The sequence below is a fragment of the Stenella coeruleoalba genome, assembly GCF_951394435.1.
Source record: "Stenella coeruleoalba genome assembly, chromosome: 7".
NCBI classification, from domain to species: domain Eukaryota; kingdom Metazoa; phylum Chordata; class Mammalia; order Artiodactyla; family Delphinidae; genus Stenella; species Stenella coeruleoalba.
This window is the reverse complement of record NC_137153.1, coordinates 100,134,458-100,161,238: the sequence shown is the minus strand read 5'-3', so window position 1 is coordinate 100,161,238 and position 26,781 is coordinate 100,134,458. Positions and strand designations below refer to the sequence as shown.

The following is a 26,781-nucleotide window of genomic DNA, read 5'->3' as shown; positions in this document are numbered from 1 at the left end:
TAATAACAACAGCCCTTACTGCATATGTTTAAATGGGTCTATCCTTGTAAAGCCCTTAGAATAATGCCTGGCATATCACATGGGAAATACAGACTAAAGACGCCAGCAGTGCTCCCAGTAGAATCACTACTACAACGACAAACAAATGTGTGTATGGGGTCGTGTGTGTGTGTGTGTGTGTGACACACACAGAGACACATGCCCTGCATTAAGTCCTAGTCTGATTTTCCATTCTATCTCCAGTCTACCTAATTCTACCTAATTCATCTGCTATTCTTCATCTGTGCTGAAAATAACATCATTAAGAGTCAAGGCCCTAATTATGACATAGTGATTCTAGGGAGAGTATAAAAGATAGAACCTAATTCACTATTTTATACTTTGTAGCCATAACGTAACATTCTGCAAACTGAATGAAGGTGCTCTAAGCAAATGATAAAAGTCACAGTCGGCATTGATTTAAGTGCTAGTTAGAAATCTTTCAAGATTTTGATGCACCGGCAACATAGCATGAGGTAACTCAAGAGAGACGGTTGAGCGTTATTTACAATACAGCATTTGTTTAGTGTCACATACAGACCTCATTTAGTGACTTATGTCAGTCCCACAGCAGACCAATTGTATTTTTCTCGAGTAAAGCGAATCTGTGACATTTGCAATCTGTGGGAACGCAAATAACATTTTCTTGCTCTCCTACAATAGAGCGCCACTGCTCCACCTTTCAGAAGCCCAGAGGTGTCATCGTGTCACCCCCCACCTGTGGCAAGCATCCAGCCAAACCTGGGACGATTTGTCAGCTAAGTTGCCACCAAGGATTCATTTTATCAGGAGGCAGAGAAGAAGTGAGGTGCACCACCTCCGGAAAATGGAGTGCCAAAGTTCAGACAGCTGCTTGTGAAGGTAGGTCCGTACAATGGTCAAGTTAAAAACCAAATTCTATATAATGACACATTGGTGCAGTGTGGGACTGTCCCTCTTTGCTACTTTTGCTGCAAATCTATGGTAAAAGGATAGATGTAACCCCAGAAAATGCTATGAAGATGTCTGTTACAAAATCATGGACTCACAAAATCCAATTACAATGTACCAGGCAACAATAGAAGAGATAGAAAACTAAGGATGATATTAGAGCTGGAAATCAGGTTAAGTTTTCCATTGGGAGTTGAAGATCTTTGGGGAATTTCTGGCTCCTATAAAGCAGGTGAGATTAAGTTAATTTTTTTTAAAAAAAAGCAAGTCATCAGCCCTATGAAACCTGCATCTCAGTACTTTCACAAGAGAACATTGCCATCTTCCTAGCAACAAGAGCCGACTGCAGTGAAAAGGAGCTATTGAGAGCAAGAAAGAGTTCTTAGAAGTAAAAATATAAATGTCTCTAAGAGAAGGGTCGAAAAGTGGAGTGGGTGTTGTTGAAAACAATATTAGTGATTTGACAAAGCAAACTGAGAATTCCTTCAGAATGGAGAACTGATAAACAGGGAACTTGAATATCCCAATGGATCAAGCCCAAAAGATGGAAGTTAAGAGATACCTGTGATAAATCGAGAAACCCCAATAAAGAGTTCCAGAAGCAGAGAGAGGATAAGGGATGGAGGAGAAGAATTTCCTCCCAGTAGAAGGAAGTCCCCCTGAGCTTCAGAAAGCCTTGAATTTTTTTGATCAAAATAGCCTCAGACCTTGTTTATCTCTTTTATATAAAGTAGTATATATCTGTTAACCCCAAGCTCTTAATTTGTCCCTTCTCCCCAACAACAAGGTCCTACCAAGTAGCTCAGGGAACTATATTCAATATCTTGTAATAACCTATAATGGAAAAGAATCTGAAAAAATATATATACATATATATGTGTATATATATGTGTGTATATATGTATGTATGTATGTATAACTGAATCACTTTGCTGTACACCTGAAACTAACACAACATTGTAAATCAACTATACTTCAATAAAAAATAAAGTACCATTGCCAGAGAAATAGAGTTTATTGATCCATGTTCAAGAAAACAGTGAGTAATGTGACTCCAAAAAAAAATAGGGGCTTCCCTGGTGGCTCAGGTGTTAGGAGTCCGCCTGCCAATGCAGGGCACACGGGTTCAAGCCCTGGCCCAGGAGGATCCCACATGCCGCTGAGCAGCTAGGCCAGTGCGCCACAACTACTGAGCCTGTGCTCTGGAGCCCGTGTACTGCAATACTGAAGCCTGCGTGCCTAGAGCCTGTGCTCCACAACAGGAGAGGCCACCGCAATGAAAGGTCCGTGCACCGCAACGAAGAGTAGCCCCCACTTGCCACAACTAGAGAAAGCCCATGCGTAGCAACAAAGACCCAACTCAGTCAAAAATAAATAAATTAATTTTAAAAAAATAGCCTCTGAATGTTGGGCAGGCATACTTTCACTACTCCCTGTGAAATTTCCAAGGTCCAAAGTTAAGGAGAAAATCTGAAGTTTCCAGAGAGAAAAGAGAAATTTCACAAAGGAAATAAGGATCAGACTCACACTACACTTCTCATTTATAACTCTAAATGCCAGAAGGAAATGTAGCAGTGTTCTAAGAATACAGAGGGAAAATAGATATAAACTTTAAATTCCAAATCTATTCAAGCTAATATTCAAGTGTAAAGGAAAAATAAAATACTGCTTTAGATTTTAAGAGTTAATATGCTAATGCATCTTTGTGGGGGGAAATTGTCTAAGTATTAGCCCCTCTGAGAAAAGGAAAATATAAATTGAATAAAATTTTAAAGGAACAAGAATGTGAGACACAAATTAGATCAATTCGGATATATGCAGCTGCAAGTTACAGAAGACCTAATTTAACGTAACTTAAGAGGATTTATTATACCATGTAATGAGAACTTAGCTGCACAGTGACTGATGTGGCTATGTGGAATGTTACCACATCTAATTCAGTATCTGTACTGCAAAGTTTCACACTGCAAAAAATATCATTGGCTTTAATTTGTTGTTTGTTTTGCCAGAACATTTTAGCGCACTAATTAATTCCATTTGACAGCATTTCCAGTGCAGTTCCTTCCTGCCAGTCAACATTCATTTTTTCTGTCTCTTTATTTCATTCCAAAAATATTTATCAAACTCCTGTTATATGCCAGGAACTATATAATACAATGGGACAAGAGATATCCTGGCATTCAAAGAACTTAAATTCTTTGGGAGGAGAAAATTTAATTTCAAAATGGCAAAACGAGTTATGGTTAGGAAGGACAGAGGGCCATGGGAACTTGTGGAGTGAGCACCTAAAATGGACCAGTGGGGTCAGAGAAGCTTCCTGAGGAGCTTGTGTCTAAGCTGAGAATTAAAGGACAAGTAGGGGTTTCCTGGGTAAAGGGGGAAGAGAGCATTGATTCAGGCAAATAAAAGGACGTGGGCAAAGACCCAGGTATAAGAACCACCATGGTGCTCTCGTGGGACTGAGAGTATTCCATGTGGAGACTGAGTTCTGGTAGGGGATTTGTCAGAGAGGAGGGGATTTGTCCCCTCTTAGGGGAGCAGGTGCCAGTTCAGGAAGGGCTTCATAAGTCATCCTGAGATACATTATCCTGAAGGCAGTTGTAAATTCCAAATCAGTCAGGAATTGGGATGTAAAAAGCGAGTCACAGAGTATTAATGTCTTTTTACCTCTCTCTTAAACGACTTAGAATTACACATTGGTATGTTAACTGATTTGTGTATTTTCTGAATCAGATGTGGAAGCGCCTCAAATCAACTGTCCTGCGGACATAGAGGCTGAGACTCAAGAACAGCAAGACTCTGCTAATATCACTTGGCAAATCCCAACAGCTAAAGACAACTCTGGGGAAAAGGTAAGGTTTGAGCAAATATTTGCATCCTTTGTCAGATGGATTCTAAATACACTGCAAATATGTGTGCTATTGAAAACTTACTAATTAATGATAGTGCCCTCTCTAGCTGTACTCATAAATGTTAATGCTCCATCTGATAGAAGAATGATCAGCCTTGAATTTTTCATTAGAAATTTCAGATGAAAATCTCAAAACGGAAACCCTTCATTCTGCGGATTCGTTGGCTGAGAATTCTTTGCCCCTTCCTAGGCTCTGAAGATCTTTTAAGAAAAAGAAAGATGGGGAATAAATCTTAGTTTCTATTTTTAAGCATATGTTTTAAAATATGATCCTGAAATGATTGCATATTGGCCGGTCTGAAGAAGATAACATCAGTGTTTCTTACTCAGCTTTTTTAAAACCAGCATTATTCAAAACACAGTATTTTAGTCTAGTATATACAGTAGCTTGAGGTAATTATCCATCAGATGCTAGGAAAGGAATTAGGAATTTAACACCCTCTTAAATCTATACTTTTACCGTTCACATACATGAAGATGCCCTTAAATAGTATATAGTTTTTACACTTGCATGTAAATATGTAAGTTGTGTCATTCAAGGACATGTGCCATTCAAGGACACACACACAATATGTTCTGATAATTGTGTTGAATAAACACAATATACTTTAAAAAATCAAGATAACTTTTTTAAAGTGTATTATTAAATATAGTCATCACTCTGTATATTACATCTCCAGGATTTATTTATCTTATAAGTGGAAGTTTGTACCTTTTGTCCACCTTCACCCCTTTTGAGCACCCCCATACCCCTCTTCTGGCAACCACCAAACTGTTCTCCGTATCTGTGATCTTTTTTTTTTTTCCTGCCACTTATTAGCGAGATCATATGGTATTTATCTTTAGGTAACCAAAGACAAGGTAACTTTTAAATCTGATTTTAAAAGTGTAAATGTAAATTATAGTACTTACTATACTGTCGGTGATGTGAGCGTTGAGTGCTCCCTCGTGTGTAGTTTCCACATTCTATTAAGAGGCCCGTGAAAACATGCACTGTCATCATCATCCTGGTCATTGTCATCAAATACTAAGAAGAGTGCAGGGACATACTTCAGGATCCATGAGAATTTAGACAAAATGTAGCACCTGTGTGTTGAAATACTTTTTCAGAATGCAGTGGAAAAAAACCAATGGATCTGACCTCAAAAGTATTTCTCAATTTTTTTAAATAAACTTATTTTTTTAATTATTTATTTTTGGCTGCGTTGGGTCTTCGTTGCTGTGCGTGGGCTTTCTCTAGTTGCGGCGAGTGGGGGGCTACTCTCCATTGCTGGCGGGCTTCTCCTTATGGTGGCTCCTCTTGTTGCGGAGCATGGGTTCTAGGTGCACGGGCTTCAGTAGTTGTGGTGCCTGGGCTCAGTCGTTGTGGCTTGTGGGCTCTAGAGCGCAGCCTCAATAGTTGTGGCACATGGGCTTAGTTGATCCGCGGCATGTGGGATCTTCCCACACCAGGGATCGAACCCATATCCCCTGCATTGGCAGGTGGATTCTTAACTACTGCGCCACCAGGGAAGTGCCTCAATTTGTATTTTTAATAGTTCTCTAGCAAACTAGAGAAAAATGCTTCAAATATGTCAAATGTTAGAATGTTTATTACATCACATATTAATATAAATTTATCTTTATCACATTATAATTTTCAAACGGACTAAGAAGGCAAACATATGGTTCAAAAAGGGAAGAATATATCTATATCATGCAATCATATGAGAATTTAATCTTACCGTAAGACATTAAGAAACTGCAAATTAAAACAATGACCTCATGCCATATTTTTGATTTACCAAAAGGTAATGATATTTAATATAGATCAGAGAACTTTGAATGGGAACTTTGACAATGATACTATCAATTGGAATGCAAATACTAACTAATACTAACAATGGGAATACTAACAATGGGAATACTAACAATGGGAATGCAAATACTAACTAATACTAACAATGGGAATTCTAACAATGGGAATGCAAATACTAACAATGGGAATGCAAATACTAACAATGGGAATGCAGATTTTTACCGTGATCTGGGAAATAAATTTTGTATTATCTATCAATAAAATGCTAATGACTTTGAGGTTAATAATTCTGTTTCTGGAAATTTATTATAAGGACATAATAAAAATATTTTAAAATTATCTGTACAAAACTGTTATCGTAGTGCTGCTTACAACATTAAAATTCAACATTTCATATGTATCCCAGCTCTATAAACTATATAGATAAATAGTGTAGAAAGAAGTATACCAAAGGCTATGTCTGATTTTTTTTTCCTTTTTGCTATACATAAAATATTGTGTCTTTTTTACTTCTTTGCTAATAATATATAAACCAAAAAATAATAAAAGTACTATTAATCTTAACTTTAACTTTCCTGATATTTCTCTCCAATAGGTGTCAATCCACGTTCATCCAGCTTTTACCCCACCTTATCTTTTCCCAATTGGAGATGTTGCTATCACGTACACAGCAACTGACCTATCCAGCAACCAAGCCAGCTGCACTTTCCATATCAAGGTTATTGGTAAGTCTTCAAATTACTTGGGTAGGTTTGTGAAAATAATCCAGTGCCCCCAAAGACTTTCCTTCTCCTTTATCTTCAACAACTCCTTTCTCACTGATTCTTCCTTCTGTCATTGAAGCCACTTCCTCTTTGAAACCTACGTACCCTTTAATTATCACTCTGTCTCTTTGAGCCCTTCCTATATGAGCCTTTTGAAAAGTTCCCAATGGTTGCCATCATCTTTTGACTTAACTGCCATTTATTCTCAAAGTCACTCAAGTCTGGCTTCTGTCTCCTTCACTCATAGAAACTACTTTCATCATGGTTACGGTGATCTCTAGAGCTAATCCTACTGCACACTTTTTAGTCCTTATTTGACATGTTTCCATAGATTTTACATTATTAACCATGCTCTCTTTATCAAAACTGCCTCCTTCCATAGCTTCTCTGACACCAGTCTTTCTGGGTTTTTTCCCCCATTATTCTCATTTTTCCTCCTTGATTGCTTTTTTAGGCTTCTCTTCCTCAGACCAACTCTCAAATGTGGATCGTCCCCAGGATTCCGGCCTTGGCCTTCTTCTCTTTCTCTCTCTCTGGTTTTCCTGGTAATTTTGTTAACTGACAGCTCCCAGATTTCTATCTCCAGCTCAAATTTCTCTTCTGAAATTCAGAGCAGTGTATAATACTGCCTACCGACTTTCCCACATGGATGCCCCACAGGTACTTCAAACTCACCCAAACCTAAAATATTTCTTAGCTCAGAAAATGGAGTGAAGACCTAGCTACCATGCAGAAATCTGGAAGTCATTCTTGATTCCTCTCCCTCCATCACCAACATCTAATACCTCATCAGGTTCTACTGGTTTCATCTCCTTAGTATCTCTGAAATCTGTCCCAGTCTCTCCATCCTCACATCCCACTGCTATACATCACTCCTTTTTAATTTTACTTTATTGTTTTGGTTTGGTTTACTCCATCATCTCCCAATTGGTGTTTGTGCTTTCAATCAATTCAGTAGATACCAGATACCCACCAGCAAGACTTAATACGTGGAGAATATATGAAGTGGTCTGTAGCGCTCAAGAGCACAGACTCTGAACCCAAACTGCTTGACTCCATAGCCAGCTCTCCCACTTAAGGCAGCATAACCAGTCACTCTCTGTGCCTCAGTTTCTTCATCCAGAAATAGAATTAATAAATATATTACCTTATAGGGTTATTGTGAGATTTTTGATTAGTTAAGATATACAAACTGCTCAAGGTAGTGCCTGACACATTAAGCTGTGTGTAAATATACTAACATTTTTGTATTTTGGTCTCAGATGTATTTTTAATGTTTATTTTAAAATTCAGTACATTAAATTCATTTCATTTTAAGACTTTTACATAACCTCTTGAAATAACCAATGTGTATCAAACTGGCTTCTTACCCTAGAAGTGATAGGTTTTGGTGAAAGTAGGTAAAAAGACTCATGTGAAAGTCAGTCTAGTTCATGTCATAGTGCTTAGTTGTTTTTAATTGCTTTTTCAAGGTTGTTTTAAGCATGAACTTTATCAGTCACATGAAAAATATGTTGGGTGTGTTTTTATGGCGCTGTGATTTTAAACATGAAAATGTGATTCAAGAGTTTGCCAAGTTTTCGTTTTTCACAATGAAGAGTCAGCATGATGAAATGTCAAAAGTGTACTCGAGTGTCTAGCTAGACACTAGCTGAATTTTCAAATTATGAAAGAGAGGAAATGGGAGGGAGGAGGGGACAGGAGAAGGAGGGGGAAAGAGAGAGTGGGAGAGAAAGGGAGGGGGAGAGAGAGACACAGAAAATATTCCAAAGCCTGCATTTTCTTGTTTTCCTCAGATGAGGGGGGGTGTTGGTGTCTTGATGATAAATGAGAGGAAATAGGAACGCTTTTGCTTAACATTCCACAGAGTGCTGCCTCACTTGCTTTGAATGGACTTTCTCTCCCTCGTGGAGACAATGCATCTGGCTGGTCCCTCCAATTCTTTGACAGTCATTGGCCTCGTCTTACTGCTCTCCTGTCCCTGAACTTCAACTTTAAACTGTTTGGCTAAAATCAGATAAATTTAGAAAATCTTGGAACTATTTCATCTGCAGTTTCTTTTGGGAAAATAGTAAATACTGTCGGATTTGTAAATTTAACTGTGAATTGGCTTGATTCAGAATTCTCAAAGTGCACTGACCTCCTACGAGCGTTCCTTCATTCTTTTCCTTATTCAGCAACTTTTTCTGAGCATCTGTTATGGGCCAGGTGCCCTGCTAGGCCATGGAGACCTAACTGTGAGCAAAGGAGGCTCCACTGCTGGTTGACAGAGTTTACAGCCTAGGAAAGTAGTAAACCAAAGATCCTGTACTAAGGAAATGACAAACGTGAGGAAAAGAGAAAAACTGAACATTTATTCATAAGACTTAGCTTAAAACAAAAATCTATATATTCTCCAGAGGTAGAGCTCGTTTAATTTCAGAATTATATGTTTCCGTGTGTCATTGACAGTATATCATCCTAGTCTTGAGGTCTATGACTCCAATTTACCAGCTTAATGACCTAAGGCAAGTCTCTTAAATTTGCCTGGTTTCAGATTCCTTACCTATATAATTAGAAAAGTAGTATTCGTCCCTCAAAGGCATGTTGTTACAAATAGAAGGACATTTCAAAAGTGTAAACATTAATAGTTATGTTAAAATTTCCTCCTTTACACCTTCTTTGTTGTCCTTTACTGACATCCTAAAAATTCCACCACATTCCGTCAGAGCTTTGAAACCTGGCTTATCCCTGCCGCCACCTCAAACCCCTCCTTCAGTGTAGATTACAGTGCCCAGCAACAGACTCACAGTTCTTTCATTTCTACCATGGCTTTCACCCCCTCTCCACTGTAGCCCCCCGTTCCCATGTCCACACCCTGTTCTTTGTCTTTACCTGGAATTTATCAGCCTTAGGAATCTTAGACTCCAGTGTCCCATCTATGGACATAACCTCCTGGCCTTCCAACAATACAACATCCTCACTTACATCTTACGTATTCTACAGCATGACTCGGATCTCTGCCCATTGGTCCGTCCATTTAGCATCTATCAGCCCTTCCGTTAAGAGGAGGATCGTGGGAATGATCCCAGTGAAATGACTGCCTTGGTCATCGCACGCCTTCCAATTATCTGGGAAGGTTTTCTACACTTCTAGGTGGGTCAGCTCAACTACCAGTGGCGAAACTCACAAATTAAATGCTCACCGTATCCTGAATTTGCCTTTCATACTGCTATGCTCATGGTGATTTTAGCAATCTGGTATTCCTTCTTCAACAGGCAGAGGGAAGTATAGCAAGAATCAGCTTTTTCTTTTGATGTTGAGGTCAGGGATGAAACATACCTCCTCATCAAAGGGACCCCAGGGCCAGCCTTATGTCTAACAAGGTCAGGGTTCTCTGCCAGCACAAGTAGACTTTGGTTCTCTCTTGCAACCCTCCTCATCAGTTTTGAACATCAGTTGTGACTTCATTCTCTGATCTCATGTTCTTTAGATGTAGAACCGCCTAGCATAGACTGGTGCAGATCCCCACCTCCAGTCCAGGTCTCCGAGAAGGAACATGCCGCCACCTGGGATGAGCCTCAGTTCTCGGACAACTCAGGTGAGAACGCAGAGATCGTGTTGTCAGTATGTTACCACCAAATGATACTTTATTTTAAAAAGCTTTTAAAAAGGTAAAAGAGAAATGAAAAGCAAATTACATCTAAATAGAATGAATAATTATATAAGGTAATACGTTTTAATGCTAGGATAAGTATATATAATTTAACATTATTAATCTTACCTATTCATGGCGTTTCCTTTCATTCAGTATTCAGTGGACATTATTAAACGTGTACAAGGTGTTTTATTTGAAAGTGTTCTAATAAATTCATTGAGTCTCTAAGCTTCCATTGTCCTAAAGACATAAACTATGCATCCTTTTGGTAAATCTAACGCAGTTCTATGTTTTCATACTCAGTTCTTAAACATTTGTCAAAAAAGTTATAAAAATTCATGGGAAAACAGAAAAAAATGGGCTAATATAGCTGAAATTCACTTTAAAGCTTTGACCAAAACCCCAAAAGCAATAAGAATGCAAGTTAAATAGATTTCTTAATTAAATTTCCAGTATTCACAGTGACTGACCTATTCAAGGAAAATATTTAGTAAGAATGCCTTAATTTAATAGGTTTTTGAGTCAACAATTTCTGTGTTATAGCGTAAAATTATATCTTTTATTTTCTTCTAGCGGCCAAATCAGTACAAATAGAATGCCCAGCTGGTTTGTATAAACAGAAAATGAAAATTCAAATCAAATAAAGCGACTGCACACAATAACCCTCAAATTGGATTCCTTCTTTCCGCTTCTTTCCTTTCTAGGGGCTGTGTTGGCCATCACCAGAAGTCATACACCAGGAGACCTTTTCCCTCACGGGGAGACGGTAGTGCGGTACACAGCCACTGACCCCTCAGGCAATAACAGAACATGTGACATCCACATTATCATAAAAGGTATACTCTGCCTAAGCCTCCAAAAATCTAGTTGAACTTGATACATGTAATCGCTGTTGCGCTCTGTTTTGTGAAAGAAAATAGTCCATGAGCAGTAGATGTTTAAAGTTAGAATACTGACAGATTTTACTGAGATTTCTGATCATTATTCCTTCACTTCATGGTAAATAGAAATATTTTCTTCTGGGGTAGTCTTTAATTAACGACTTATTAACATTTTCTCCAAAGTTGTAAAGTATTGTTGTCATGATCCTATTTTGAATGCTTGAGAAGACAGATTCAGAAAATGTATTTCCTATGTAATGTTGTCTGGTTTTCATTTTTCTTAAAGGAATGCCAAAAATAACTTGCAAATCAGAAGTGCTTTATCTTTTCATAAAATATGCACAGTTACACGTAGGTAATGAATTACCCATAATTACACATAGGTACAGTTTTTTAACTGTACCCACCTAGGAATCAAAAAGCAGACTTTGCAACCATCCCACACTAAGGATTTACTGGGAGAGTTCTTCTAGGAGTAGTGGTGGACAGGAGGAATCCTCTTCAAAATTCAGCTTAGACTCCTGGATTTTAATTTGTATTTCTTATACCACTGTATATGAGGAATACAATTTTTTTTTACACAGGTTCCCCCTGTGAAGTTCCATTTACACCTGTAAATGGGGATTTTCTATGTACTCAAGATAGTGCTGGCGTTAACTGCACGTTAAGTTGCTTAGAGGGCTATGATTTCACAGAAGGGTCTACTGACAAGTATTATTGTGCTTATGAAGATGGTATCTGGAAGCCACCATATTCCACTGAATGGCCAGACTGTGCTAGTAAGTTCTAATTATTTTCTGGACTCCTTCCATATGTGTGAGTATGTATTTGTCTGCCTATGTGTATAACTTTCTAAACATTAAAGGGAAAAATTGCTTTAATATAGGGATTAGGTTTGGTGAGTGGAAAACGGTGCCGTGAATTTGAAGTGTTTGCAGCTAAGAGAAATGCTTGTCCCTTGACTTAAGATATTAGCCCCCCAGAGTCTTGCTACTTATCGGATTGCTATAGGATAAGATTCAGTTTATGGCAAAACCATCTTGGCGCTCTCATTTTCATTTACCAGAATTATCCGAAGAGACTTGTCAGCGTGTCATTCTTGACTTGTAAACTTCAACTTATAAAGTATAGTCTTACAGTCTTTAGAAGAGCTTATGTTTAAAGTAAGAGCCGATATACGTGATGCAGTGAGAGATCAGTCACATTCTCTTTAGAAGTGATTCAGATTTAGAGCTATTCTGTAATCTTACATATTATTATAAAAATAACCCAATATCTTTGTCTAGTGTAAATAATATTTTCTGGAGTGAATCTTTGATCTAGTACTGTAGATGAAGTTTAAATGCCAATGTCTTAGAAAAACAGTAAAGCCCACTTACTTGAGCTATTTTTTTCCCCAAATTTGGGAAGCAAATAAAAGTGATATCACTCACCTCTATCAAAGATTTAGACAGTAGGATTTTTTTTTTTTTTTTTTTCGGTATGCAGGCCTCTCACTGTTGTGGCTTCTCCCGTTGCGGAGCACAGGCTCCGGACGCCCAGGCTCAGAGGCCATGGCTCACGGGCCCAGCCGCTCCGCGGCATGTGGGATCTTCCCGGACCGGGGCACGAACCCGTGTCCCCTGCACTGGCAGGCGGACTCTCAACCACTGCGCCACCAGGGAAACCCTAGACAATAGGATTTTAATGCTGATGCTATTAGGAGACATCGTCTCTGAATATTCCGAGACATCTTGCTGAGTCTAAATTCTAAGCTTCTGATCCAAGGAAAAATTTATCTTTGTGAAATTACACTTTCAAAAAATAGAATTTCACATAATATTCAGAAATTTTTCAATGTCTATTGGTTGCAAATATAATATAAACATATAAGTTATAAGTTTACATAAATATAAATTATAATATCTTTGATGCAGCTAGTATTTTTCAAAGATTCCCAGGAATATAATGAGGAGAATTTTTATATCTCTTTTTCTCTTAAATACTCATTTTTTAATATGATTGGAAGGCAAAGAATAATATATCAAAGCAAACTCATCACCGGGTAACTGGGTACAGAGCTGCTTGGCTCATGGTTTATTATGATCAATTAATGCCTGGAAACGTTCCTTAACTGTCATCTTTTGTTTTTATAACAATCCCAAAAATCATGTCAGGATTAAAATACCAAGTTACAGTTATTCCACAGAAAATTAAATCGTTGTTTTGAAAACACTAACCAACTGGAGCTGTTTTTTTCCAACATTTTCCAGTAAAACGTTTTGCAAATCATGGGTTCAAGTCCTTTGAGATGCTGTACAAAGCAACTCGTTGTGATGACACGGAGCTGTTGAAGAAGTTTTCTGAAGCATTTGAGACCACCTTGGGGAAAATGGTATGTCAGTAGCATTCCTGTGTTGTTTGCCGTATTTGAAAGGACGCTCGCTGTTGAGTTTTTTGTAACCTCTCTGGGTCACCTGCGACAAAAATTCTTTGTCCCGATGATTCCCTTCTTCTTTGTGACCCAAACTTGCTCCTCGTATTTAGAATTATTCGTAGGATTTTGGACTTCTGGAGTGAATTATATGTAAATCTGTGTTAAAGCACTTTGAATTTTTTAAAACACTCCAAGTCAGAAAGGGAAGCTTAGGGTCCATGTGGTTTGAGAATGTCTGCTTTGTTATTTAAAGTATGACAAAAATGCCATTGTAGGCTGTATTTCTTTTATGATGAGGAGATCATTGAACATTTAAAGGATTTTCTTTTTCATGTGTTTTCGTTTAGGACTCTTTCAGTGATTCCAAGAAAGCAAAACGATGTATTTAACTGTATTGAATGTCTTGAAGGCAGGAAATGATGACATATATATATATATATATATATATATATATATATATATATATATATATATATATATATATATATATATATATATATTTGTATCCGTAACAGAGTTGAGTGGCTTAGATTTTGGATAGATTCTGAAAGTAGATGTAGTAGTAGTAGTAGATTTGATACAGAGTGTGAGAGAAAGCAAGGCATCGAGGAGGCGGAGTGTACAGGAGCATAGATACAGGAGTGAGTCCACATGGTGATGTAAGTGTGTGAAGGAAGGATCTTTTGTGACTATTTGATCTGTGAAAAAAGATGCGGAATGATCAGCCTGGAGTGTGGATGGGGAGGAGTTGCTGGAGGTTTGAGAACACAGAACATGGTATAAAATAATTTTCTAGGAGAGCATAAATGAATATTCTAGGGAAATGTAGTAGGCTTGGCAGTAAGCAGCATTGTGTTTTCTCCTAAGCTATGGTTGAGCATGTGGGCGCAAATGTGGAGAAAGCAGAGCAATGAATTTAACCAGGGTTAAAGGTCCTCCAGGCAAACATATTGAGGAGGGTGCATGCACGGGAGTAATTCATGGTGGTAGACCATGGGATCCAAGATGGGCAAATAAGGAAGTGAAGACATCAGGAGCTGAGAGACAGTGAGGAGGTGGGTAGCATCAGTGGATTATAGATTCTGATGAAGTCAAAGAATTGTTGGATTCTTGGGAGTGGGAGAAGGTGCAGTTACTGGTAACAACGAGGTCTGAGGGTATGATCATGAGACATACCCTCAAGTGTATGTCTCATGTATGTCAAGTGACAAAGTAGAGCTGGGGGCTTCCCTGGTGGTGCAGTGGTTGAGAACCTGCCTGCTAATGCAGGGGACACAGGTTCGAGCCCTGGTCTGGGAGGATCCCACATGCCGTGGAGCAACTAGGCCTGTTGCCACAACAGAGCCACAACTACTGAGCCTGTGCTCCGCAACAAGAGAGGCCGCAATAGTGAGAGGCCCGCGCACCGCGATGAAGAGTGGCCCCCACTTGCCACAACTAGAGATAGCCCTCGCACAGAAACGAAGACCCAACACAGCAAAAATAAATTAATTAATTAATAAACTCCTACCCCCAACATCTTCTTTAAAAAAAAAAAAAAGTAGAGCTGGAAGACAGAAGAGGAAGAGAAAGTGAGACTCCAAGGTGATAGAAGGATCAGCTGGGTGGATGCAGAAATCACCGAGGGCTCTAACAAGGACGGTTACCAAGCGCTCTCAGAATGAGAGGGTGACTCAGAGTGGGGGAGGGCTGTAGGTGATGGCCACAAGGAGGGTCAGTGTGTGGTATAGTTGATTGCAGGAGCTTCCAAACTGTGAGGCTTCAAGGAGGTTCATGGGAGCATGATCTGGAAACAGCAATAAAGAGTGAGGAGGACACTTCCTCCATGCCCACCACCTAAGAAAACTAGGAAGTCAGGTTTCATTGAGAGCAAAAATGAAGAGAACATAAAGAGAGGAGGTTAAAAAAATAATAATAATAATAGGAGATTGGCTGATTACTGACTGTGTGTTTCAGAGGGCATCAAGGAAGATTTTGAGGACTTGGAGAAGGGTGGGAGATAGGGTCAGAGAAAAGGGAGCTAAAGAGCCATTAATAAAATGTTGTAAATCAACTGCACTTCAATTTTTAAAAAGCCAAATGGGGTGAAAGTTAAGAGACAAGAGATATCCCAAGAGTCCTGGTTCTCTTGTGGTAAGTGATATAAACCGAAAGAAAAGGCATGAGGCTAATCCTGGTGGTCCACAGGCACTTAGAGGAGGTAGGGGAGGGCATGGAGGAGGTCAGGAGCCTTTTTAAGGGCAGACAGAGCTCTAGGGCCCTCTCTTCCCTCCTGCTGATGGAGAGGTGAAGGCCAGAGGAGCAAAGGGCTTATCCAAGGCACACCCAGATGTGAAGTACATTTTGTCCTCTTCATTTTTTATTTGCAGGTCCCATCATTTTGTAGTGACGCTGATGACATTGACTGCAGACTGGAGGACCTGACCAAAAAATACTGCCTCGAATATAATTATGAGTATGAAAATGGCTTTGCAATTGGTAATGAAATTATTTAGTGTGGGTAGTTGGCAAAACTGATCTGCAGACTAAGAAAATCATTCCAGAAGAGTGGGGCAAACTGGAAAAATGATCTTTCATTCATTTATTCATCAAGTATTTTAAGATGACTGGATAACTTGGTACTGTGCTTAATGATCTTTATAAATATATTACATTTGGGGTATCAAATAAATTCTTTCAAAATATTAGCCAAAATGCCTCACGATGATAAAAACTAAGAAAACTAAGTCACATTATGATTGTAAAATTCAAATATTCATATGAGATCTTAGAAGAGAATAGTAATAACTATAAAGTACTAACAACAATTTTTATATGGCATTTAACTTAAATTGCAAGTAAGCCATTTATTCAAGTCTAATATACCTTCAAGTGGAATTCTGATGTTTTCTTCATGTAGAGTCTGAACACTTTTTTCTTGTTTTTTTGAGATATAATTGACATATAACTTTTATTAAAGCTACTCCAAAGTGTGCTATGTGAGTTTTTTGGCTGGTCCAACTGACCATTTAGCTTACTGTCTTCAGATTTCTAGATTTCAATTGTGTCCCTCAATTAGCAAACTTGTCCTTTCCAGTAATTATTTTTATTTCATTCTTATAAAACTGTCCAGAACTTGCAGAGTAATGTTTTAAAATATAATAGTGATAACAAAATAGTGTCGTGTTTAAAGCACATGAACTCTACAAGCAACTAGTAAGGTCTGAATCCTGGCTTCCCCACCAACTAGGTGTGTGGTCTTGAGCCCAAGTTCTCAAACCACTCTGTGCTTCCATTTTCTCACGTATAAATTGGGTATATAAGAGTACTGAACTCATAGAGCCATCGTAAGGATTAAAGGAGGAAGTACAAGTATAAATAAAGTGCTTAGAAGGTTATTTGAGACAGTATTAATTCACATGACAGCAGACATCCTTTTTGTTTCTGACACTGGTCGTGTTTTTAGTGATGCAGCACTGAGTGATGTTGAATGTTGCTTTAGATTTTTAAATTTAAAAATATTATTTGTGCATATGTGTTTACTGCAAAAATTTGAAAAATGCTAAAGAACGATATTGAGATAACCTGCAATCCCAGAAATAATTCTGTTAGTATATTAATGAATATGTAACTGTACATGCATATGTATGCTGACCCATACTATTTTGTAAACGTGAGTTTTTAGGTAAGATTTTATTCAGGACATTTTTATGTCATAAATATTATACTTCAATACAATTTTAATATCTGCATATTATTTTATGAGTCAGTTTGCCATAATTTATATAAACAGTTTCCTATTGGTAGGCTTAAGTTGTTTTCCAATTTTAACTATTATGTACAACTTCTCAGTGAACATATTTGACGTTAAAGTTTTAGATAGAAAAACACAAGGTGGCATTGGCAGGGGAGCTGGCAATGGCACATCTAGAATAACAATGCCTCTTCTGTCACACATGACCCAGGTTTCCCTCAACCCCGAGATTGTTGAGGTAGGTTGCAGGGGTGCAGGGATACACACAGAGGGAGTCAGTTGTCATCATGAGGCTTTGAGATGGGTGATGTTTGTCATTCTAGAAGGATCCAGATGGCATGTGGTACAAGTGATCCTAAGAGACAACCCTTCCTTCTTGAGTGTCCTCACAACAGAGTCACAAGATCAGCGTAATGGTTATAACACCTTGGCAAGTCATAATGTATGGAAAATAAAGGGCCAATAAATATATTAAAATTGTTTGATCTTATAATAATCATGTAATTCAAATGCAAACTAAAATGAGATGCCATTTTTGACCTGTCAGATTAACAAATTTGAATAAGAATCATAACACCCAGAGTTGGCAAGGGTGTCAGGGGAAAAAAATCGTATTCGTATATTGTGTGTAGAGGAGACATTGAAGGGCATTTGACGATATGTACCTAAAGGATTAAAAATGCTCAGACCCAGAAATTCCACTTCTAAGGATATTTCTCAAGATAAAAGTCATGCTAATGTACAAACATGTACCACTTTTTATAAATTCTAAGATGTACACTTTTCATTTGGGCATCTCTGAAATTGGGATGTGTCTTCTCATTGATGGTGTCTTATACTTTATGAAATAGTGTATGTACAAGGATGTTCTAAAATTTTGAAATAACCTAAAAGTTTGAAGATAGAAACCTGCTTAGTTTGTAGTATAGCTGTAGAAGAGAATATTATGAAACCATTTGACACAGAAATATTATATTTTTGAAAAAATTTGAAAAGCTATTACCAAATAATATACATATAGTATGATCTCGTTTTGTTAAAAGTGCAGTATGCTTATTTTTATTCTAGCTATATATATATATATATATATATATATATATGTATCTATGCATAAATGTGTATGTGTGTATTTATATATTCATAGAAAAAATTCTTGCCTAAAATGTTATGGTCGTTATTTCCATGTGATGGAATTATAAGTAATCTTTTATATTTTTCTCTTTGCTAATCTGTTTTTTTTTTTCTATCAACATAATGGCTACATGACACTTGTGGGACAAATGTTTAAGTGAAAAACAAAAATATTGATCCCAGTTCTTTTTAATGGCCCAAAACATGAATTAAGCTAAAAAAAAAAAAACCAACTTACTCAAAAACCAACTTACTTAAGTGGACAAGTCTGTATAAATAGAATTTGATGTTTAACGCACCTAACTAAGCAACAACAGCAGTATGGCTAGACCAATATTAATATCATTTACTATCACTGAGGTTTTAGAATGAGTCAAATATGAGCCAGTTTGCATAAATTAGCTCAGTTATTCCACAGACAAACCTATGAGGTAAGCACAGTTATCTCAGTGTAGACACAAAGAAACTGAGATTCAGAGAGATGAAAGGAGCCTGACTAAGATTGTGCAGCCGTACACCGTATATGAGAAGCCACAGTCTGAATCCTTGATCACAGTGATATGGAGGGCATCCAAAGAAGCACGTGCAGCCGTGCTGCCTCCAGCATAGTTTCCTAACTACGGAATCATGTAACTTACATGCTGCCCTCAGAAACTACCCCCACCTTTGAAATATAATGCAGCTATGCAGATACTTGAACAATCTTCACAAAAGGAAATCTGTTTACATGCGTTAAGTTTATAACGCTGATACAAAAAAGCAAGAATGGAGCAAACCCTGAAGGGAAATAGGAATTGATTAAAATCTGTACCTCCTCCCATTTCCTCTAAAGTTAAGGTAATTTATTATTAGGTCAAGGATAGAATGTTTTAAATGCCTGTATAGCTCTACAGAGACTTTGCTTTATACTTTTAATGGAATTCATTGGTAATCTAAACTTCATATGAAGCTACAGTATGATACTACAGACGAAACCTTGTATATGGTATATTATTATGGGCAGTTTAAGCAATGATCAAGGACAGTTTGATTTGTGGACTCACATTAGAACCTAAACGCTGATAAAGGTGCAACTGTAACATCTTTTGTCTCTCTGCCCCAATTGTCCAGGACCTGTCGGCTGGGGTGCAGCTAACAGGCTGGATTACTCTTATGATGACTTCCTGGACACTGTGCGAGAAACACCCACGGGCGCTGGCAAAGCCAGATCTTCACGGATTAAAAGAAGTGCCCCGTTATCTGACCACAAAATTAAGTTAATTTTTAACATCACAGGTAAGGATAGACGATCTATTTGAAAAGGTTAATATAGAGAGAAATTCTTGATTGGAGACCTGTTTTTCAAATTTTCTGTTTGTTATCATTATTAGGAAATGACCCTGGAACTGAAAATTAGGGCAAGCACGATCAACCAAGTTTGGTCATTTTTTTCTTACTATCACAGATGTAATTTATAGTTGCCATAGCAACAAGCCCCCTGCTTTGTGCTCATCTTGACATGATGAACTACGGTGTGTTTTTAAAAAGCGAGAGTTTGCAGGAATTTAATATGTAATCGTGAAGAACTCCACAAAAGGGTGATGTAGATCCAGCATAGGAGAGAAAGGTTAAAACAAATCGTGTTGTTTTTAATATTCTCCAGGTACTAGTTGCTCAGTAAGCGGTGTTTAAGTTTCAGTTTATTTTTCCTGGAAGATTTTTAATATGCTATTTCTCTTTGGTAAAAACTCAGTACAGATGGCTTCCTGCAACACCATGTGTGTGTGTTATGTTTTCTCTTGTTTCGTTTTTATCTCAGCTAGTGTGCCCTTACCTGATGAAAGAAATGATACCCTTGAATTGGAAAATCAGCAACGACTCATTAAGACATTGGAAACTATCACAAATCGACTGAAAAGGACCCTTACTAAGGAGCCCATGTATTCCTTTCATCTTGCATCTGAAATGCTTGTAGCTGACAGCAATTCCTTAGAAACCGAAAAGGCTTTCCTCTTCTGCAGACCAGGCTCCATGCTGAGAGGGCGTATGTGTGGTAAGACTTCTCCCTGTAATCAAAAATATTTGGTGCCTATTGGGTCAAATGACACGGATAGAGTCGTTTTACAACTCTAAAGGGATATTGTGATGAAGGCTACATTTTCTTATTGTTACATGCTTAGTGTCTCAAAAATCTAGATAACCACTATTGGTCACAACAAGAAAATTATTTTAGGTGAGCGACTCAGATCTTCGTTTTATTTATAGATCTTTAGACCTCACAGCTTTCAGCAGCAACTCCAGTAACAGAAACTCATACTTTCTGACCACTCATGTGTGCTGGCTGAGCCCGTCTCATGTGTTTAATCCTGTTTAGCTACTGTATGCGGTACCATTCTTATTAAGTACATTTTATACATGAGAAAACTGAAGCCAGGGAGGCTAAGAACTTACCCAGTAAGTCTTACCATTTAAGACAGTAAGTGGTGTAGGCGAGATTCCCACCCAGGCAGCCAACATGAAATTCACATAGCATAAAGTGAACCATTTTAAAGTATACAATTCAGGGACTTCCCTGGTGGCGCAATGGTTAAGAATCCGCCTGCCAATGCAGGGGACACGGGTTCGATCCCTGGTCTGGGAAGATCCCACATGCCGCGGATCGACTAAGCCCGTGCGCCACAACTACTGAGCCTGTGCTCTAGACCCCGCAAGCCACCACTACTGAACCCACGTGCCACAACTACTGAAGCCTGCGCGCCTAAAGCCTGTGCTCCGCAACAAGAGAAGCCACCGCCTTGAGAAGCCCGCGCACCTCAAAGAAGAGTAGCCCCCGCTCGCCGCAACTAGACCCGTGCACAGCAACGAAGACCCAGCACAGCCAAAAATAAATAAATTTATTTTAAAAAGTATACAATTCAGTGGTATTTAGTACAATCTCAATGTCATTCAACCGTCACCTCTATCACAATTCCAGAACATTTTCATCACCCCCAAAGGAGACCCCAGACCCATTAAACTTCCCTTCCCCATTCTCCCTCCCCCGAGTCCCTTAGCTTTTACCCCTAATTTAGACTGTCACCATCTGGATCAGTTCCAGTATCTTTCCCTAACAAGTCATCATTTGTAGATGGCGGGATCTCCTCTGACTAAACTCTGTACACTCAGTGGAACCAACTGACGTGAGTCTTCTGTTAACCCCTCTGTAGGTTGGGGCTCTTGTGTCCTGGTCGGAAAACCTTCCCCAACAGTTCTTATTGCTATTCCCAGAGCTCAGCTGAGTTTTTCACGGTGTGATAAACAGTCCATCCAAAGCACATGAACGTCGACTTTCCGAGCCTCCTCTTGTTTCTTTCTCAACCTGTGAGTGAAAATCAGGAATCGCCTTGGCCAGCATTTTGCATTTCTCCGTGTGGTCTTCAGGCTACCTGTGTCAGCATACCCTGAAGTGCTTTCAAAATGCAGCTTGATTAAGGCCCCATCCCAAAACGGATGCATCTGACCCCTTGGGGTTAGGGCATTGGAATCTGAAATGTAATAAGTTGCCAGGTAATTCTTACATAGCTTAACACCTCAGAATCACCCAAGTGATTCTTTCAAGTGTCCGCTCTCTAAAAATACTAACTTCGATAGCAGCCTTTCAGTGAATTTAACATCCCACTTTGGTCTCAGAAACTCTGCACTCCAGGCGTCCAAATAGTAGAGCAAATCTTCAAGGAAGGAAGGTTCTAAAATTGGCCTGTTTCCTCGGAGCCTTTGGGTCTGAGGATGCCTCAGACTTGCCTTCAGTGGGCAGTAATTCCTGCAATCAGAGACAAGGGTCGACTTAACTCCCTTTTTTTAGGCTCACCACCTTTGCCTGTTTTTATTTCTAGAAATAATGCTATAATGGACACTCAATTTCATAAGGGAAACCATTCAGAAGAACAGCTATGAAATCATTTTTCATATCTCAAAGCCCCAAATTAACCTAAACATTCATTGTTTTATCCTCTTCTTCCATGAACTGTGTGTTTCCAGAATAATCTGGTTTATTAGAACTTTAACCCACACTTCAAAGCCGCCATCATATAAACACTAAGCTTGGTCAACAAGAATTTGCATTTTCTCAAAAAAAAAAAAAAGAATCTACTGTTGGTTTAGAGGAATACATTTCTGGAAGGTTTATCATGTGAGTAAGCCTCTGGCAGTAAAATTTAACCCATAAACAATAGTATCTGGAAGCAGGCTTTATTACTCTCATGCCTTAGGGAAAAAGCACATTCCATACTATATTCAGTGTGTCCTGCTTGTTTTCTCTTCAGTCAATTGCCCTTTGGGAACCTACTATTCTCTGGAGAATTCTGTCTGTGAAAGCTGCTTGATGGGCTCCTATCAAGATGAAGAAGGGCAGCTTGAGTGCAAACCCTGTCCAACTGGAACTTACACTGAATATCTCCATTCAAGAAGTAGCTCGGAATGTAAAGGTAGGGGCTTAGTGCTCATTTTGACCAGAAGCCTAAATTTTGTTTCCAGTTATAAAATCTCAATGGCAAATAGGATGAAATATGAGCATTACCAAAAGCAATTTCATTAATTGATTTTTTTCTTTCTTTTAATTGCAAACTGTTACCTGAATGTTTCCCTCACTTTAGAGAAGTCCATTTATCTTTCCTTTTGCAACAGTCCATTGCTCTAAGTCAAACTCCACTGTCAAGAACTCTAATCCACATTCGTCAATGAACCTGGGTGTTTTAGTGAATCTCACTTTAATTGGTGGAAAGGACTTTCATGGCTCTTAGCAAGCATTAGGCTGCTTTTTGTTAGAATAATATTTGATATGATGAGATTCACTCTCCATTTACTTGGAAATGAATAACTACAGGCCCATATGCACCTATTCTTGCTACTAAAATATCCAGTCCTTTCAAAATATGGTTACTGTTATTCTCAATGAACATTCCTGATGGAAACATTTTCTTTCACATTTAAAGTTACAGTAAGACACACCTAAAAGAAGGAATTGCAGAATTGTTCCTTCTTGCCTGCCTATTGTTGCCAATGCAGGTGTGGGTACCTCATGACACGTAAACTTGACAGCAGTGCTAGGTGATTGCAAATGCACTAAAAACGTTAGCAGCGCTGAAAATGAGAGTCATCCGGAGGAGAAGGGCAGGAGCAAAGGACAGTGCACCGGGAATTGGGGAATCTGGCCCTAAGCCCGCTCTACTACAAAACCATTGCTATGAGTTTGGGAAAGTTGCTTAATTAACCTCTCTGGGCCTGATGCTAAGACTACTTTTACTTCCTCTCTGCCAACCCTCAAATGAAATGGTGTCTGCAGGCAGGAGGAGGTAAGAGGGCCTGTTCTTATTTAGAAGGAAAAAAGGTGCCGGTATAGTCATGAGACTCCAGCTCATGGGGGTTTTGTTTCAGTCACTCAAGGGAACAGTGCACAAGCTGAGAACTTGTACAGAAACAAGCTTCCCCGTGACAGCTTGATCTTGTGAGTGTGCCTTTCTGAGGTGCAGGTTTCTAACTTCACCCAAAAACTCTTTGTCGACATTTTCTATGTGTCAAACACCGTGCTAGGTCATAATACAAGTAACTGGAAATGAGCCTAAGACTTAGTATACGGAAGTACGGGGAGTCTAAAATATGACGTGTATGCTTGGAGTTCTTCGTGACCCTCATTCTATCCTAAGTAAATTAAAATGTGGAAAATCCTGTTGTACACAGTGCTAATTTTGTATAGCTGACGTCATCGTTATTAACCATGTTACATTTTTCGTTTTAGCTCAGTGTAAGCAAGGCACCTACTCATCAAATGGGCTCGAGACCTGCGAATCTTGTCCACTGGGCAGCTATCAGCCAGCGTTTGGTTCCCGGGGTTGCCTCGTGTGTCCAGAAAATACTTCAACAGTGAAGAGAGGAGCCGTGGACATTTCTGCTTGTGGAGGTTAAGTCTTAGACATCGCTTTTTTTTCCCAAGCCTCCTAGGTTCTACGCATGGAGGAGTGGAATCTTTTTAGCAAAACCATATGTCTACTGCATGCAAAGAATGTAAATAACTGTCTCTTTATAGAGAGTTTCCTTCTATTCGGCCAGCCAATACTTAAGTGTAAACACCCATAATATAAACACCGTGCTGGTACCGTTAGGAACACACAAGAAGCACAAGGCTTGGTCCCAGCCCTCAACATTTGTAACCATGTGGCCACATGATATGATAGAAATACATCTCAACTAGGAACTTAGATTCCTCGGGTTAAAATGAGGTCTTATCTAACGTTCCTTGAAACTCTAAAAATACAACCTCTGAATTGTAACGTTCATTCCCTACAGTTTGAAGATCTTCATGAGTGATTATCCACTCTGGCTGCATACTAGAATCATTGCACGTTTACATCAGTATTTTTAGAATACTGAAACCCAGTCTCTGCCCCCCCGGATATTCTGATTTAAGTTTTCTGGTTTTCTTCTGAAGTTCCCCCAGGTGATTCTAAAGTATGACTAATTTTGGTTCTCAAATGTCACCATGGAGGGTTTGTTAAAACATAGATTGCTGGGCCCCAGCCCCAGAGTTTTTAATTCAGCAGGTCAGGTGTGGGGCCTGAGAATTTGCATTTCTAACTAGTTCTCAAGTGATGCTGATTCTGCTTGGTCCAGGGACCACACATTGAGAACCACTGGTTTAAATAGAAATATAAAGATTAGAGTTCTGTTTTTCAAATAGTTCTAACATCCCTACCAAGTACAGTTTTCCAGCAGTGAAAAAACTGGAAGCCATAAACAAAAGCAAAAGATGAAAACTTAGAATGACAGTGAAACTAGGTCTGACAGTCAAGGTCAGCCTATTGCCAGAAACTCCCATAAACTGCAATGACTTTGCAATTTCAGTGGAACTTTGCAAAAAATAAAAATTTGTTGGCCTCTCTCTGCTACATCACTGGGAACAGAACAAGCATGCCTGGCTAAAAGATGACTTTTTAAAAAATTGTGAGTCCTCCCCATTCTTTATACCCTTACTGAAAAACCTAAGGTCTATGGCAATCTGAAAGTTTAAACTCTTCCCTTACTGAGTGATGTTTTTAAGAAGCCAGTCTGCTGGTTCCCCATTCCCTCAAGCTACACACACATCCCATCCTCATTGCACCCCAATCATATATACATCTGCATCCACTTAGAGGCTGAGAGTCCTAGAAAACAGATGCTTAGGATGTTTGAGTGTGGTGGTAGGGAGGGGATGGAGCGTGTCCAGCATTGCTTCCTGGGAGTCGTAGTCCTCATAACTTAAGTGCTACAGGAAATACATACTGTGAGTTATAGGTTTTATATGCTCCATCGGGTTGACTCTCAGAATTTCACAGTAGATGAAAGCCTCTTAGACCAGAGGAATTGGGAGAGCAGTGTTCATCGACCTAATGTTTCACTGATGAGAAGAGAATTTAACTAGGACCTATTTGAAACTCAGAAACCACGTGTGTTGTGTAATACCAGCTGTGGATTTTTTTTTAATTAAAAGTCAAACAAAACCTCACATTATGGTTGAAAGAGATCTGCCAAAGACTCTATTATTTTGTCAGTATACAAGCTAACTATGGAAGAAAGTCTGCAGGAAAAAATCCTCTCTCTCTCTCTGTCTCCCTCTCTCCCTCCCTCCCTCTCTCCTTCCTTCCTTCCTTCCAACCACAAAAGCAACTAGGATTTTTACAGTGAAACAAGTTCATAGTTGATAAATTTTTATCCTTTAACTTTCCAAATAATCCTTGAGGTTTTCTAATAGCAAATTACTGCAATTAAGTAATTATAATTCCCAGGAAATCTCTAAATTCCTGGTAACTGTTCCATTTCTCCTAATATTTCTAGCATATGTTTAACCACAGTCTACTTGTCCTGAGTAGGAACTGGTAATATTTGGTAATGACACTTTCCCCTACGGTGCTGGGTAAACACCATTTTACTTTTACTTTAAATTTAAATGTGTGTGAGTTCTAAAACAGTCCCTTATATATTTTCCTTAGTTTTCCCTTTTCTGTCCCTCTCTCCCCCTCCCCTTCTTTCTTTCTCTCCTTCTCCTCTTTTCTCTTTCTGTACTGATTTATGTTTTATGGGCATGTTGTACAGTTTATCTTATTTTTTGCTGACATATCACTTTTTGCCTCCTTTGGCCTGTTGAACTGAAAATATCATTAATAAATATAGCAGTTATCTTTAAGTATACTGCTATGTTAGCATAATGTAACATTCTTTATACATTTCACCGATTGTCACTTATTAGGATATTAGATAGTCTTGAGTCCTTGGTTATAAAAGAGCCTGAAATTTTCCATTTTTTAAAAAGGATTTTTATCAAAATAATTAATCCCACAAATGAGTTTTTGGTGATGGTGTTGTTTACATATGGTCCCAATAGAAGGAAAGGTTATTTGTGGCACAGGAGGATAACACTTCTTAGCCCAACCCTGTAGGATGAAGTTAAAAGGAGGCTCAGAATAAGAGGCTTTGACTTTTGGCTTTGTCATAGGAAACCAATGGCTCCAAGGCTGTATTTATTCCTTTACACTATCAGGGGACAGACATGTG

At 38.7% G+C, this 26,781-nt stretch overlaps 1 protein-coding gene across 6 annotated transcripts in view; it reads left to right on the top strand.

Annotated features, from left to right (window-relative positions):
* SVEP1 (sushi, von Willebrand factor type A, EGF and pentraxin domain containing 1) overlaps nt 1–26,781 on the top strand; it is a 254,513-nt gene that overhangs the window by 127,773 nt on the left and 99,959 nt on the right. For all 6 annotated transcript variants that reach the window (XR_013829121.1, XM_079927084.1, XM_079927087.1 and 3 more), the window contains 12 exons: nt 703–900; nt 3,703–3,821; nt 6,274–6,403; nt 9,915–10,022; nt 10,784–10,915; nt 11,545–11,739; nt 13,213–13,334; nt 15,746–15,854; nt 19,351–19,515; nt 20,039–20,272; nt 22,521–22,682; nt 23,993–24,154. Coding sequence is in view for 5 of the 6 variants with exons in the window: in XM_079927084.1 (XP_079783210.1) it covers nt 703–900; nt 3,703–3,821; nt 6,274–6,403; nt 9,915–10,022; nt 10,784–10,915; nt 11,545–11,739; nt 13,213–13,334; nt 15,746–15,854; nt 19,351–19,515; nt 20,039–20,272; nt 22,521–22,682; nt 23,993–24,154 (1,836 nt within the window). In the remaining variant the exon portion in view is untranslated. The remainder of the gene's footprint in view (nt 1–702; nt 901–3,702; nt 3,822–6,273; nt 6,404–9,914; nt 10,023–10,783; nt 10,916–11,544; nt 11,740–13,212; nt 13,335–15,745; nt 15,855–19,350; nt 19,516–20,038; nt 20,273–22,520; nt 22,683–23,992; nt 24,155–26,781) is intronic.